Genomic DNA, 17,066 nt, shown 5'->3' with positions numbered 1-17,066 from the left:
TCCTATCCACCGAGCTGTCCCTCACAGCTACGATGCTTTGTTCATTACAACCTATTAACTCACCCCCACCCCCCCATTCCAGACCATGTGATCTCCAGGGAGAGGCGAAAACCCAGAGTGAAAAACCCCAGGGCCAATATGGGGAAAGAAAATCTGGGAAATTCCTCTCCGACCCCCTGAGGCGATCGAAACGAGTCCAGGAGATCACAATGGCCCTGATCGGAAAATGCTTCCCAACCCTAGTCATTTCCACTTCCACGAACACCATATGAATTCCCTGCCCCCGAGACAGGTTCCCAACTATCCGCAGTCTCGCTCTGTACTGGCACCAGCAACATGATCATAGAATGAAGCCTTGAAACAAGAAACAAGGAACAATTAGCCCGCGCCGCTCCCTGGTCCAAACTAGACCACTCTTTTGTATCCCTCCATTCCCACTCCGTTCATATAGCTGTCTAGATAAGTCTTAAACGTTCCCAGTGTGTCCGCCTCCACCATCTTGCCCGGCAACACATTCCAGGCCCCCACGACCCTCTGTGTGAAATATGTCCTTCTGATATCTGTGTTAAACCTCCCCCCCTTCACCTTGAACCTATGACCCCTCGTGAACGTCACCACCGACCCGGGGAAAAGCTTCCCATTCTTAATTCCAGATATTTTTTATTGAATTTTAATTCCACCATCTGCCGTGGTGGGATTCGAACCCGGGTCCCCAGAACATTAGCTGAGTTTCTGGATTAATAGTCTAGCGATAATACCACTAGGCCATCGCCTCCCCATTGAAAGCTGCTGACGTGGGGGGAGGATAGCACAAGAGGCCAGCGTCAGGGAGAACGGAAAACAGGGAATGGGGGGATTGTGGCCCCGGAGGGAGATTGTGAAACAGGGGAGGGAAAGGGGCCCGTGGTGGGATTTCAACACCAGGATGAGAATTTGGAATTCAAAGTGTTGGCTCGAGGAGAGCAAACAGAACTCAGAAAGGACGGGAGCGATGGGTGAGTGGGACACGACACGAGATAGAAAGCAGAGAGTTGTGGATGAGCTGAAGGATTAGAAGGCAGCCAGGAGAAACCGAACTGTTAGCCAATGATATGGGGATTCCAAAAATGGATGTGTGAGGTCAGTCAGCGTGGAAGTCAGCAGTAACCCTGAGGGCCAGGAAGGAATGTTGGCGATTTAGTGGGAGCGGGAGTGAAGGAAGCTGAAGGAAGTTTGATGGTAATGAAGATTTGCATTTATGTAACGCCTTTCACAACCTCAGGATAACTAAGGGCGGCACGGTGGCACAGTGGTTAGCGCTGCTGTCTCACAGCGCCAGGGACCCGGGTTTGATTCCGGCCTCGGGTCACTGTCTGTGCGGAGTCTGCACATTCTCCCCGTATCTGTGTGGGATTCCTTCGGGTGCTCCTGACACTGGCCTCTTGTGCTATGCTCTCCACGTCTGCATCTTTCAAAGGGTAGACGATGGCCCAGTGGTATTATTGCTAGACTATTAATCCAGAAACTCAGCTAATGTTCTGGGGACCCGGGTTCGAATCCCACCCATGGCAGATGGTGGAATTTGAATTCAATAAAAAATATCTGGAATTAAGAATCTACTGATGACCATGAAACCATTGTCGATTGTCGAAAAAACCCACAGTCCAAAGATGTGCGGGTTAGATGCATTGGCCATTCTAAATTGACCCTAGTGTCAGGGGGATTAGCAGGGTAAACGTGTGGGGTTGCGAGAATAAGGCCTGGGGTGGGATTGTGGTCGGTACAGACTCGATGGCCCGAATGGCCTCCTTCTGTACTGTAGGGATTCTATGATCTCAAAACTCTTTACAGCCAATGAAGTACTTTTCTGAATTGTCATCATTGCTGTAATGATAGGACACCTTGTACCCAATTTACACACAGCAAGGTCCCTCTAACAGCAATGTGATAACAACCAATAGCGATTGGCCGAGGATAAATATTGCCCAGGATAGCAGGAAGGATTCCTTTGCTTGTGTTTGCGTAATGCCATGGGATCGTCCATGGCTGCTTGAGACTGAAGATTGGACTTCAGATCAAAGCCACGGCGCCTCTGACACTGCAGCACTCCCTCGGCGTCAGCCTGGCTCACAAGCTCAAACGGTCGGAGTGGGACTTGAACTCTTGACTCCAGAGTTGTGAACGCTTCCGCTGAGATTATGACATACTGAGCCACGGCTTACACCCCCGGTGCGTGGTGGCGTTAAGTGTGGTCCAGCAAGATCTGGCGATGTAATATCTCAAATGGCTGTGGTTCAAATCCGTCTTGTACTTCACACGACACGGCTTCACAGTGGGACACAGCAAATAACTCTTAATTGTCCAATTAAATAAGACAGGCTAGCACCAGACACATTAAAAGGACTGGCTGGGTGTTACACTCCAAGCTGGTTAATCAGTAAAGGAAACTGCCATTCCAGGTTTGGTTTAGACACAATTACAGCCCCACACTGACCCGACACTCTGCAGTGCAGCAGCAAAGCCAATCCAGGGTCACGAGGGCTGAGGAAATCAATGGCAATGTGGCTGTTTTCAGAAGGAGGCCATTCGGCCCATCGAGTCTGCACCAAGTACAATCCCACCCAGGCCCTATCCCCATAACCCCATGTATTTACCCATCTAGTCCCCCTGACACTAAGGGACAATTTAGCATGGCCAATCCACCTAACCTGCACATCTTTGGAGTGTGGGATGAAACCGGAGCACCCGGAGGAAACCCACACAGACACGGGGAGAACGTGCAGACTCCGCACAGTCACCTGAGACCAGAATTGAACCCGGGCCCCTGGTGCTGTGAGGCAGCAGTGCTAACCACTGTGCCACCATGCTGCCCGTTTTGTGTTACTCACATCCCAGGAACAAATAAAGCCACCCACCCTTGAAATTCTGTTAGGATATTGAGTTGACGGTACAGAACTATGAGAACCACGTACTTGTCAGCCCATGGTCCACGCTCACAGGTTAAGTAGTGCTGGGCAGCCTTCCATTGTCTCAGTGTTGCTGTGTACTGGCTGTTGAGTTGTTTTAACATGCTGTTATAACGCAGGTTCTCCTGTCTGGCTTTTCGCGTAAATGGCTCAACAAAATACTCCTGGCACCGAGACAAAGCAACACAAAAGAGTAATTAAAACACAGGAAGCTTTTCACCAAATAGTGATTAACAGGTGGAATGAGTCACAGAGAGTGGAGGCAAAACACCAGAACCATACAATAGATACTGCGATCAGGGACAGGGGTGGAGCTGTAGGCTCTTTCTGGATATCTGGGTTCAAAGAACAAAGAAAATTACAGCACAGGAACAGGCCCTTCGGCCCTCCAAGCCTGCACCGACCATGCTGCCCGACTGAACTAAAACCCCCTACCCTTCCAGGGACCATACCCCTCTATTCCCATCCTATTCATGTATTTGTCCAGACGCCCCTTAAAAGTCACTATTGTATCTGCTTCCACTACCTCCCCCGGTAGCGAGTTCCAGGCACCCACCACCCTCTGTGTAAAAAAACTTGCCTTGTACATCTCCTTTAAACCTTGCCCCTCGCACCTTAAACCTGTGCCCCCGAGTAATTGACTCTTCCACCCTGGGAAAAAGCTTCACTATCCACTCTGTCCAGGGTAGGTTGAATGGGCTGCCTTCATCCACATGCATCTTGTTATCAATGTATGGGGAGAGATTGACTAGGTTAGGGTTGTTTTCGCTGGAATTCAGACGAATGAGGGGGGATCTTATAGAGACTTACAAAATTCTAACAGGACTAGACAGGGTAGATGCAGGGAGGATGTTCCCGATGGTGGGGGGAGTCCAGAACCAGGGGTCACAGTCTGAGGATTCGGGGTAGACCATTTAGGACGGAGATGAGGAGAAATTTCCTGTGGAATTCATTACCACAGGAAGTAGTTGATGCCAAAACATTGAATGTATTGAAGAGGCGGCTGGATATAGCACTTGGGGCGAATGGGATCAAAGGTTATGGGGAGGAAGCAGGATTAGGCTATTGAGTTGGACGATCAGACATGATGGTGATGAATGGTGGAGCAGGCTCGAAGGGCCGAATGGCCTCCTCCTGCTCCTATCTTCGATATTTCTATTACCAATTCCACTTGTACTGAATTTGTGACGCAAAAGAGCTTCGCTTTGTTGATGTACATTTAGGCACACAATTTTGCCTAAACATTGGGCATTTGGGCATCTATCTCCGGTGCCACATAGAGAATCATGCAGCACAGGAGGAGGCCATTTGGCCCATTGTGCCTGTGCTAGCTCTTTCAAACAGCTATCCAATTGGTCTGCCTTGCTGCTCTAAAGGTAATAAAATTCCCCAAGGTGCATTATGGACTTTGGACAGTTTCCATAAGTGCCATAGAGGAGGAGAGAAGGGTGGGGAGATTTCTAAGGATGCAGAGTCTAGGCCTAGATAGCTGCAAGGCATAGCCACTAATCATAGAACCCTCACAGTGCAGAACGAGGCCATTCGGCCCATGTCTGCACCAACTCTCCGACAGAGCGCCCCACTCAGACCCTAACCCACACATTTACCCTGCTAATCCCTCTAACCCACACATTTACCCTGCTAATCCCCCTAACCCACACATTTACCCTGCTAATCCCCCTAACCCACACATTTACCCTGCTAATCCCTCTAACCCACACATTTACCCTGCTAATCCCCTTAACCCACACATTTACCCTGCTAATCCCCCTAACCCACACATTTACTCTGCTAATCCCCCTAACCCACACATTTACCCTGCTAATCCCTCTAACCCACACATTTACCCTGCTAATCCCCCTAACCCACACATTTACTCTGCTAATCCCTCTAACCCACACATTTACCCTGCTAATCCCCCTAACCCACACATTTACCCTGCTAATCCCCCTAACCCACACATTTACTCTGCTAATCCCCCTAACCCACACATTTACCCTGCTAATCCCCCTGACCCACACATTTACCCTGATAATCCCCCTAACCCACACATTTACCCTGCTAATCCCCCTAACCCACACATTTACTCTGCTAATCCCCCTAACCCACACATTTACCCTGCTAATCCCCCTGACCCACACATTTACTCTGCTAATCCCCCTAACCCACACATTTACCCTGCTAATCCCCCTGACCCACACATTTACCCTGATAATCCCCCTAACCCACACATTTACCCTGCTAATCCCCCTGACCCACACATTTACCCTGATAATCCCCCTAACCCACACATTTACTCTGCTAATCCCCCTAACCCACACATTTACCCTGCTAATCCTCCTAACCCACACATTTACCCTGCTAATCCCCCTGACCCACACATTTACCCTGCTAATCCCCCTAACCCACACATTTACCCTGCTAATCCTCCTAACCCACACATTTACCCTGCTAATCCCCCTGACCCACACATTTACCCTGCTAATCCCCCTGACCCACACATTTACCCTGCTAATCCCCCTGACCCACACATTTACCCTGCTAATCCCCCTAACCCACACATTTACCCTGCTAATCCCCCTAACCCACACATTTACCCTGATAATCCCCCTAACCCACACATTTACCCTGCTAATCCCCCTAACCCACACATTTACCCTGCAAATCCCCCTAACCCACACATTTACCCTGCTAATCCCCCTAACCCACACATTTACCCTGCTAATCCCCCTAACCCACACATTTACCCTGCTAATCCTCCTAACCTGGGACACTAAAAGGCAACTGAGCATGGCCAATCAACCTAAGCCGCACATAGGATTATAGAATCCCTACAGTGCAGGAGGAGGCCATTTGGCCCTTCGAGCCTGCACCAAACAACAATTCCACCCAGGGCCCTATCCCTGCAATCCCATGTATTTACCCTGCTAATCCCCCTGACACAAAGGGTCAATTTAGCATGGCCAATCCACCTAATTGACACATCTTTGGACACGAAGGGGCAATTTATTTTATTATTCTTTTATTTATTAGTCACAAGCAGGCTTACATTAACACTGCAATGAAGTTACTGTGAAAATCCCCTAGTTGCCACACTCCAGCGCCTGTTCGGGTACACTGAGGGAGAATTTAGCACGGCCATGCACCCTAACCAGCACGTCTTTCGGACTGTGGGAGGAAACTGGGGGAAGCCCAGACACGGGTAGAACGTGCAGACTCCGCACAGACAGTGACTCAATCTGGGAATCAAACCCGGGTCCCTGGCGCTGTGAGGCTAATCACTGTGCCACCCATGGATGGCGGAACAAAGGAAATTAGTGATGCACAAGTGACCACACTTGGAGGAGTATGGAGTTTTCATAGAGGAAATTACAGAGATCAGGAGTGGCAAGGTCATGGGGGGATTCATAGGAACGAGAACTTTAAATTCAATTAGTTGCTGGAGTTTAAGTTGGTGGGGACAGCAGGGAGCTGTGATTTATAAAGTATAGTCTGAGATATGGTTCATTATCCTTACGCTCACGTCCAACACTTCTTGCCCTGCTGGTGCCTTGCCCTATATTGTAGCTTCTTGTCTTCTTGTCTCCTGGATCTCTTCCATTTTCATAGAATCCGACAGTGCAGAAGGCCCATCGAGTCTGCGTCGACCACAATTCCACCCAGGCCCTATCCCCATAACCCCACATATTTACCCTGACACTAAGGGTCAATTTAGCACGGCCAATCCACTTAACCCACACATCTTTGGACTGTGGGAGGAAACCGGGGCACCCGGAGGAAACCCACGCAGACATGGGGAGAATGTGCAAACTCCACACAGACAGTGACCCAAGGCCGGAATTGACCTCGGGTCAATTTTATTTGTGTTAGTCTTGTTTGAGTGTGCGAGGGGGCTGTTTAGCAAGCATGTGGGGGGGGGGGGCTGGTGGGCATGGGGGAGGGGCGCTGGACATGGGGGAGGGGCGCTGGACATGGGGGAGGGGCGCTGGGCATGTGGGGGGGCTGGTGGGCATGGGGGAGGGGCGCTGGACATGGGGGAGGGGCGCTGGACATGGGAGAGGGCTGCTGGACATGGGGGAGGGGTGCTGGACATGGGGGAGGGGTGCTGGACATGGGGGAGGGGTGCTGGACATGGGGAGGCGTGGTGGGAGGAGGTAGCAGACGCCTGGGGGAGGAGGTAGCGGGCGCAGGGTTCGGTTGTATGGTAGCTGGTTGTTGTGGTCGGGGGGAGGAGCTGGGCACCTCTTACCCTTTCGGTGCAGGGTGATAAAGCCTCAGTGACATATCTCTCAATTGCATTCGTCTCCACGCACACAGAGAGGTGGCTGCGCAGGATTGGGGGGTTATCGATTTTCCCATTTTTCCCTTTCAAAGCCGGCAGAAGCAGGTGTAAAAGGAGGAGACGAGGAAAGATTTCTCTCGTTAATGGGCGGTTCGCACACTCCACCCCTTACCTGGAATTTGAGCTTGCTTTCCCCTTTCTCCCGATCTCTCTTGTGCAAATTCACCATCATGGTTTCGTAACATTCCTTCCAAAAGATTGCCATGTGCTCATGGCCTTTGCTGAACGTTTCCACTTCATACTGCTTCATCGATGGGATGATCTGAAATCGAGGGCACAGTTAGAATGGTTCACAATGACACACACCCACACATAGAGGCAGCGGTAGGCCATTCGGCCCCTCAAGCCTGCTCCATCATTCAATAAGGTCATGACTCATCTGACTGTGGCCTCGACTCCACATTACCCCCATAATCCTTAGCACCCGTGTCTATCGGAAACTTATCTCACTCAGCCCTGAATATACACAATGAGCCTCCACTGCTCTCTGCCGTAGAGAATCCCACACACCCGCGACTCGCCGAGAGAAGAAATTCCTCCTCATCTCCAGCTTAAATGGGAGAGCCCTGATTCTTTAAACTTGTGTCCCCTAATTCGAGTCTCTCCCTCGAGAGGAGACACCCTCTCAGCACCCACCCTGTCCACCCCCTCGGAATATTACGGGAGCGATCTTCCGGCTCTGCTGCCGGCAGGATCTTCTGGATCCCCCTCACCCGCCGCGGGTTTCCCGGTGACGTTGGGTGAATTCAACGGGAAATCCCATTGACGACGGTGGGACCAGAAGATCCTGCCGCCAGTCAATGACTCGCCATCAAAGCAAACACTGCGGGGAGGCCAGAGGACTCCAATATATATGTTCAAACATATATATACCCACACATATATATTAAAACATATATATATTTATGTCCCAAGATGAGTAGGTTAGATGGACTGGCCATGCTAAGTGTGAGTAGTTACGAGGATAGGTCGGGGTAGCGGTCGTGGGTAAGATGCTTTTGGAGAGTTGGTGCAGATTCGATGGGCCGAATGGCCTCTTCTGCACTGTAGGGATTCTATGATCAATAAGATCATCTCTCGTTCCTCTAAACACCAATGAGTACAGGCTCACAAGAGAACCCCTGCACCCCAAGAATCAGACCACTGAACCTTCTCTGAATTGCTTCCAATGGAACTCTATTCTGTCTTAAGGTGGCAAAACTACACTCAGTGCTCCAAGATGTCTTCTCACAAAAGCCCTGCACAGCTATAGCAAAACCTCCCTACTCTAATGCTCGAACCCCCTCAACCTTTCCCCCAAATGACTGGGTGAGAGAGAGGCCTGGGCAGAGAATGCAAGGCTGTTAGTGGGTTACAGAATACAAAAACGTGCTACATACATATTTGTCAATGTAAACGCGCCATTCGTTGGATCCGCAGTACTCCTGAAAGTCCTCAAAGAAAGAAGGACTGCCGTTGCTCTGAGGCAGAGCCGGCAAGTGCAGGTTCATGTACAGCAACTCATAAATTTTGGACACCAAAGTTCGTATGATTGGGATCAGGAAAGAGTAGGTTTCAGTTCTCTCTCGGATGGACTTGGTCAGGGTTTCCTCCAGCTTCCCCAAGAGGAAGCAAGCTTCATCGCGGTTGACGATCTCTTTGGTCTGCAGTATAGTGTTGAGTTTTGCTGTAGCCATGGCACACACCTATTGTTCAAAAATAAACGATGGCTTCTGATTAGTTAGAACCATCCAACACCAAACACTACAGACAACACCTCGCCTGCTTTCCCTTTGCCCGTTTATTGGGCGATGGTGACGTAGTGGCAATGTCATTGGACCAGTAATCCAGAGGCCCAGGGTAAGGCTCTGGGAGCACGGGTTCAAATCTCACCACGGCAGCGGGTGGAATTTAAATTCAATCAATAAAACCTGGAATTGAAAGCTAGTCTCAATAATGGTGACCATGGCAACCACCGATTGTTGTAAAAACCCATCTGGTTCACCTTTAGGGGCGGCACGGTGGCACAGTGGTTAGCACTGCTGCTTCACAGTGCCAGGGACCCGGGTTCGATTCCTGGCTTGGGTCACTGTCTGTGCGCAGTCTGCACGTTCTCCCCGTGTCTGCGTGGGTTTCCTCCGGGTGCTCCGGTTTCCTCCCACATTCTGAAAGACGTGCTGGTTAGGTGGATTGACCCGAACAGGCGCGCTGGACTATGGCAATTAGGGGAATTTCACAGTAACTTCATTGCAGTGTTAATGTAAGCCTTACTAGTGACTAATAAATAAACTTTAACTTTAGGGAAGGAATTCTGTCATCCTTACCTGATTTGGCCTACATGTGACTCCAGAGTGGTTGACTCTTAACTTAACTGGGTGGGACAGTGGTTAGCACTGCTGCCTCACAGCGCCAAGGACCTGGCTTCAATTCCCAGCTTGGGTCACTGTCTGTGCAGAGTCTGCACATTCTCCCCGTGTCTGCGTGGGTTTCCTCCGGGTGCTCCGGTTTCCTCCCACAGTCTGAAAGACGTGCTGGTTAGGGTGCCATGCTAAATTCTCCCTCAGTGTACCTGAACAGACGGAGTGTGACGACTAGGGGATTTTCACACTAACCTCATTGCAGTGTTAATGTAAGCCTACTTGTGACACTAATAAATAAACTTAAAAAAAACTTAAACTTAACTAAGAACTCCTCAGTTCAAGGGCAATTAGGGACAGGATACAAATGCTGGCCTTGCCGGTGATACCTGCATCCCACAAAAGAATTAAAAAGCACTAACACCACATTGAAACAAGGAAAGAAAAATATAAATCCAATCGGTAAGTTATGATCAAATTAAAATTGCAATAAAGGGAGCTTGTCTTGATTTAATTTATTATTGTCACATGTACTAGTATACAGTGAAAAGTATTGTTTTTTGCGCACTATACAGATAAGGCATACCGTTCATAGAGAAGGAAATGAGAGAGTGCAGAATGTAGTGTTACAGTCATAGCTAGGGTGCAGAGAAAGATCAACTTAATGCGAGGTAGGTTCATTCAAAAGTCTGACGGCAGCAGGGAAGAAGCTGTTCTTGAGTCGGTTGGTACGTGACCCCAGACTTTTGTATCTTTTTCCCGACAGAAGAAGGTGGAAGAGAAGTGTCTTCACCTGAGGTGCTGTGATTTCTACAGATGGCGATGATGTGACAACTGCTGCATTTATATAGTACCTATCCTGACCTCCCATAGCATGTTACATCCACTTCTGAAGTGCAGTCATTGTTCCACTGTAGGAAATGTCGCAGCCAATTTGCACAGAGCAGGATCCCACAAACTGCAATGTGACAATAGTCTGGATAATCTGTTATTTTAGTGGTTTTGATGGAGGGATAAATATTATGATGTGGAGATGCCGGCGTTGGACTGGGGTAAACACAGTAAGAAGTTTAACAACACCAGGTTAAAGTCCAACAGGTTTATTTGGTAGCAAAAGCTTTCGGAACAGGGATAAATATTAGCCAGGGCTCCAGGGGGAAACTCCCTGCTGCTCTTTAAAACAGTACAGTAAGAAGTCTCACAACACCAGGTTAAAGTCCAACAGGTTTATTTGGTAGCAAATACCATAATTTGCTACCAAATAAACCTGTTGGACTTTAACCTGGTGTTGTGAGACTTCTTACTGTGCTTACCCCAGTCCAACACCGGCATCTCCACATCATGACTTTAAAACAGTGCCAGGGGATTTTTTATTTTTTACACCCATCCGAGGCGCAGGTGGGGCCTTGGGTTAAAGTTTCATCTTAAAGATGGCATCTCCAACAGTGCAGCACTCCCGCAGCGGTACACTGGAGTGTCAGCCTAGAGTTTACATTCAAGCTATGGGAGTGTGGGGCTGAAACCTCACTCTGGATTGAGAGGTGAAAGTGCTGAGCGATGGCTTGCGGAGGGAGCGATGAAAGGTTTTTGCTGGACGCAGTGATCTCGACCCCCTACCTGAATGTTGTCTTGTGCAATAAAGCCAAGGAGAAGGCGCACTCCGAGCTGGGACAACTGCTTCCATTCTGATCCAGAGGAGTACCACACCATCAGGCTGTCCATCAGTGTCACCATTTCTTCCAACACCTGGACAAAAGCAAGGAAATCCCCAAAGGATGAAGGAAATCTACTTTAGCTGAAACTAAATCCATAGAATCCCTACAATGCAGAAGGAGGCCATTCAGCCCATTGAGTCCGCTGGAATCATAGAATCCCTACAGTGCAGAAGGAGGCAATTCGGCCCATCGAGTCTGCACTGACCACAATGCCACCAAGGCCCTATTCCTATAACCCGGTATTTACCCTCACGAGCCCCCTCACACTAAGGGGCAATTTGACATGGCCAATCCACCTAACCCCACATCTTTCAGACTGTGGGAGGAAACCCACGCAGACACGGGGAGAATGTGCAAACTCCACACAGAAGCGACCCAAGCCGGGGATCGAACCCGGGTCCCTGCGCTGTGAGGCAGTAGTGCTAACCACTGTGCCACCGTGCTGCCCAATGAATATTTTTATACAACTTTCTGGATAATCGAGAATCTCTGGGCGTATTTACCCTTGAGAATAGTAAGTACACTGTGCCCTTCCAAGGCAGATACCGTAAATTATCCTAGGAGGTCACCCTCATGTAAATCAAGTTTCTTTGTTTCTGTGCTGACTCCTTGCCAACAACTGAGTGATTTCCCCAAATTACACAGACTCTTCAACTGTACAGGGACAACACAGTGGTTAGCACTGCTGCCTCACAGTGCCAGGGACCCGGGTTCAATTCCCAGCTTGGGTCACTGTCATAGAATCATAGAAACCCTACAGTACAGAAAGAGGCCATTCGGCCCATCGAGTCTGCACCGATCACAATCCCACCCAGGCCCTACCCCCATATCCCAACATATTTACCCACTAATCCGTCTAACCTACGCAGCATCTCAGGACACTAAGGGCAATTTTTTAGCATGGCCAATCAACCTAACCCGCACATCTTTGGACTGTGGGAGGAAACCGGAGCACCCGGAGGAAACCCACGCAGACACGAGGAGAATGTGCAAACTCCACACAGACAGTGACCCAAGCCGGGAATCGAACCCAGGTCCCTGGAGCTGTGAAGCAGCAGTGCTAACCACTGTGCTACCGCGGAATCTGCACATTCTCCCCAAGTCTGCGTGGGTTTCCTCCGGGTGCTCCGGTTTCCTCCCACAGTCCAAAAGGCGCGCTGGTTAGGGTGCATTGGCCGTGCTAAATTCTCCTTCAGTGTACCCGAACAGGCCCCGGAGTGTTGCAACTAGGGGATTTTCACAGGTTGGCAGCAGGTTTAGCTGTGAATCCAACCGTATGCACGATTTGGCTTGATTCAGGGGCATAGTTTAGTACCTTGTCAGTCCACAATGCAGGATTCACCAGCCCCTCAGCCTGTAGGAAGTCCTGAACAATATGCAGCAATCTCACTGCATTCTCAGTGTGAACCGGAAGTGCAACTGCTGTCGCCTCTCTGTTGTCAGTCACGGCCCACTCCAATATCTTCTCCAGAAGACTGAAAAAGAAAGCCATTTTCATCAATCTCAGTTGTGTCCTGGTCTCTTAACAGACAAATCACAAATTCTCCAGTCCAATGGGCTCACTGCTAACACAAATATTACTGCCAATTATGTACCGAATCACTCATCTTTCTCCCCTAATGCCTCTCTCCTCTTCCACATATTCCCATGTCCCCAAAACAGAGCACTCTCTCTCTCTCCCCTCCCCTCCCCCTCCAAATGTCTTTCTCCAGTCCTCCGATCTCCATCGCTCCCCTCAACTTTTCCCTCTCTCACCCCGGAGAGCTTTCACGGCATCTCAAAAAAGACATCCTAACCAGGCTCTCCCCTCCGATAGGATTTCCAAATGGCTCACAAAGCTGCACTAACAAACACAGTCTCGGTTATCAAAAGAGAAAACCCTGGAAAATCTCAGCGGGTCTGGCAGCATCTGTGAGGAGAGAAAGGAGCTGACGTTTCGAGTCTGGGTGACCCTTTGTCAAAGCGTCAAAAGTGCTTTGACAAAGGGTCATCCGGACTCGAAACGTCAGCTCTTTTCTCTCCTCACAGATGCTGCCAGACCCGCTGGGATTTTCCAGCGTTTTCTCTTTTGGTTTCAGATTCCAGCGCCCGCAGTAATTTACTTTTATCTCGGTTATTAAATATTTAACGAGTAAGAGTGGTTTGGGAGCTTGGGCAGGATGAAGGAAGTACTCCAGCGCGTGCAAACCGTACACGAGTTTAATCTCATCGGATGGAGACAGCAGTTCATTTGCCGTTCCGAGCTTTGTCAGTGCCGAGAAGACTTGTCCTCGTTCGATCCAGGCAGTGTCGTCCGAGCTGCTCAGGCCACGCCACATGATACAGAGAAGGATGTCCATCAGAATCCGACTTAGCTCTTCCTCACACTTCTGAGGGAAAGAAAGATGGTTCCTATAAACAAGTCCACTTCACTAAGGTTAGCTTCACCGAGCGGTAGAATGCTTAAGGCCACACAGCACGTCTTTGACATATCGATTATGGGCTCCCGTAAATCGAGCAGTACTTTTTTTTAAAGATAGGAGCAGGAGGAGGCCATTCGGCCCTTCGAGCCTGCTCCGCCATTCATCACAATCATGGCTGATCGTCCAACTCAATAGCCTAATTCTGCTTTCTCCCCACAACCTTTGATCCCGTTCGCCCCAGGTGCTATACCCAGCCGCCTCTCCAGTACATTCAATGTTTTGACATCAGCTACTTCCTGTGGTAATGAATTCCACAGGCTCACCACTCTTTGGGTGAAGAATGAAAATGAACTCAGTGTTACATTTGAATAAACTATTTCACAAGCCCAGCCTAATAATTGACATTAGCAGGACTTACTCAGTCAATCCAGTTAATTGTAGGATCCCGACAGTGCAGAAGGGGGCCATTTGGCCCATCGAGTCTGCACTGACAACAATCCCACCCAGGCCCTATCTCCGTAACCCGACATATTTACCCTGCTAATCCCCCAGATACTAAGGGGCATATTTAGCGTGGCCAAACAACCTAACCCGCACATCTTTGGACTGTGGGAGGAAACCGGAGCACCCGGAGGAAACCCACGCAGACATGGGCAGAACGTGCAAACTCCACACGGACAGTCACCCGAGGCCGGAATTGAACCCGGATCCCTGGCGCTGTGAGGCAGTAGTGCTAACCACTGCGCAGCCCTGGTACGGCTTTGGGGAGAATTATAGAACAAAGAGATCTCGGGGTACAGGTTCATAGCTCCTTGAAAGTGGAGTCACAGGTGGACAGAGTGGTGAAGAAGGCATTCGGCATGCTTGGTTTCATTGGTCAGAACATTGAATACAGGAGTTGGGACGTCTTGTTGAAGTTGTACAAGACATTGGTAAGGCCACACTTGGAATATCGTGTACAGTTCTGGACACCCTATCATTGAAAAGATATTATTAAACTAGAAAGAGTGCAGAAAAGATTTACTAGGATGCTACCGGGACTTGATGGTTTGAGTTATAAGGAGAGGCTGGATAGACTGGGACTTTTTTCCCTGGAGGCTTAGGGGTGATCTTAAAGAGATCTATAAAATAATGAGGGACATAGATTAGCTATATAGTCAACATCTTTTCCCAAAGGTAGGGGAGTCTAAAACTAGAAGGCATAGGTTTAAGGTGAGAGGGGAGAGATACAGAAGGATCCAGAGGGGCCATTATTTCACACAGGGAGTGGTGAGTGTCTGGAACAAGCTGCCAGTGGTAGTAGTAGAGGCGGGTACAATTTTGTCTTTTAAAAAACATTTAGACAGTTACATGAGTATAGAGCGATATGGGCCAAACGTGGGCAACTGGAACTAGCCTAGAGGTTTAAAAAAAAAAGGGGTGGCATGGACAAGTTGGGCCGAAGGGCCTGTTTCCATGCTATAAACCTCTGTGACTCTAATCAAACAAATTTTCTTCACATCATTCAGTGAGATAACAGGGTATTAGATGAGAGTTGCTGCAATCAGGCCAGATGTCCATCAGGATAATACCCGGTGCTTCAGCCATGATGGCCTGGCCATGTTTGGTATAACTCCCTTCTGGGTAAAGTTCACAGTATGAAGATCAGTTGAAAAGGAGATCAAGTCTCAGAGACCAACATCCTGCAACATAGTCATCACTAGTTTCATTGAATAAGTCTGTTAGTTTTGCTTTTTTAAATCTGTATTTAAAAATCCCAACCAAAATGGCAAAAAAAATCATTGAACAAATTACCTCTCCACTGGCAAAGACTTCATAGATTGAGGTATCGTCCATGTAACTGGACTCATCTGTGCTGCCAGGTTCCTTCTCAAACTGGGCACCGGGGAAGTGTCTGGGCATCTCCAATGGCGATGGGGTGCTGGCAATGCTACCCGGTGTTTGGCTTTCAGCGTCACCCATTTCATAGGAGGCCGCGCTCGACAGATCCAACGTCAGACTTCTCCCCTTCGGAGGCCAATCCTCTGACTGGGCCAGGTTCTCCCCCAGGCTTTCAGTGAGGGCGCTGTCAGTGGAGGCCTCATCATCTAAAAGCATCTCAGAAGAGTGGCTCGAGTCAGTGAATCTGTCAACCAATCCGTCAAAGCTTCTGTTCTCAAATAATTTATTCAAGGGCATGTTGTCCACCGAATCGCCCTCTGACAGTTTATCATCCCGAGTTTGTGACTCCTCGCTAGTGGTTCTTGAACGTCCTGCACCGATTTTTGTCTCAAATTGGGGATCAGTCTGTTTCCCGAAATCCAAACTGTTGTTGTTCAGAATGTCCACGCCAGCGCTCTCTCTGCTCTCCGCATTCTCCTTCAAAAACAACCGCACAAACGTCTCTTGCCAACTGGTCTGCTTCGCTATCTGCTGGGCTGCATCCTGCTGGGACTGCAAGTGCCGATAAATCTAAACCAATCCGGGGGAGAAAGAAAGATCATTTATACATCACCGACATAAAGCAGGCATTTTTGAAAATGTAGTGCATCGGTCTTCTGTTACTTTTCTTACTGCTAATTCATTGGGGTCTGGATGGTACTCGTAATTACAGTCAAACTAATAGTCGCTTGCTTGTACCGAACTTGAGTACTGCTGGAAAAGAGAGTCATGTCGAAGCTTCACGTCTTACACTCATCAGGACACGACAACACTACAGTGTTGTTTGTCCCCTTACATCAATGCTATAAGTTCATAAGATATAGGAGCAGAATGAGACCATTCGGCCCATCGAGTCCGCTCCGCCATTCAATCATGGTTGATATGCTCCTCATCCCCATTTTCCTGCCTTCCCCCCATAACCCTTCAACCCATTCCCAATTAAAAATCTGTCCAACTCCTCCTTAAATTTACTCACTGTCCCAGCATTTTGGGGTAACGAATTCCACACGTTCACAACCCTTTGGGATTTTTTTGATTTGATTTATTATTGTCACATTATTAGTATACAGTGAAAAGTATTGTTTCTAGTGCACTATACAGACAAAGCATACCGTTCATAGGAAGGAAAGGAGAGAGTGCAGAATGTAGTGTTACAGTCATAGCTAGGGTGTAGAGAAAGATCAACTTAATGCGAGGTTGGTCCAATCAAAAGTCTGACAGCAGCAGGGAAGAAGCTGTTCTCGAGTCGGATGGTACGTGATCTCAGATTTTTGTATCTTTTTCCCGATGGAAAAAGGTGGGAGAGAGAATGTCCGGGGTGCGTGGAGTCCTTAATTATACTGGCTGCTTTGCCAAGGCAGCGGGAAGTGTAGACAGAGTCAATGGATGGGAGGCTGGTTTGTGTG

The 17,066-nt window shown here is 48.9% G+C and overlaps 1 protein-coding gene across 4 annotated transcripts in view; it reads right to left on the bottom strand.

Annotated features, from left to right (window-relative positions):
- nbeal1 (neurobeachin-like 1) overlaps window positions 1-17,066 on the bottom strand; it is a 277,142-nt gene that overhangs the window by 53,996 nt on the left and 206,080 nt on the right. For 3 of the 4 annotated variants that reach the window (XM_078228982.1, XM_078228984.1, XM_078228985.1), the window contains 7 exons: window positions 15,535-16,191; window positions 13,532-13,707; window positions 12,654-12,813; window positions 11,241-11,369; window positions 8,667-8,972; window positions 7,400-7,549; window positions 2,952-3,109 (listed from right to left, as the gene is read on the bottom strand). In XM_078228982.1, the coding sequence (XP_078085108.1) occupies window positions 2,952-3,109; window positions 7,400-7,549; window positions 8,667-8,972; window positions 11,241-11,369; window positions 12,654-12,813; window positions 13,532-13,707; window positions 15,535-16,191 (1,736 nt within the window). The remainder of the gene's footprint in view (window positions 1-2,951; window positions 3,110-7,399; window positions 7,550-8,666; window positions 8,973-11,240; window positions 11,370-12,653; window positions 12,814-13,531; window positions 13,708-15,534; window positions 16,192-17,066) is intronic. The other variant, XM_078228983.1, reaches the window with a different exon arrangement.

The sequence above is a fragment of the Mustelus asterias genome, chromosome 14 (assembly GCF_964213995.1).
Source record: "Mustelus asterias chromosome 14, sMusAst1.hap1.1, whole genome shotgun sequence".
Lineage (NCBI taxonomy): Eukaryota > Metazoa > Chordata > Chondrichthyes > Carcharhiniformes > Triakidae > Mustelus > Mustelus asterias.
Note: the sequence above shows the minus strand (reverse complement) of the source record. Positions and strands in the feature narration are given on the sequence as shown.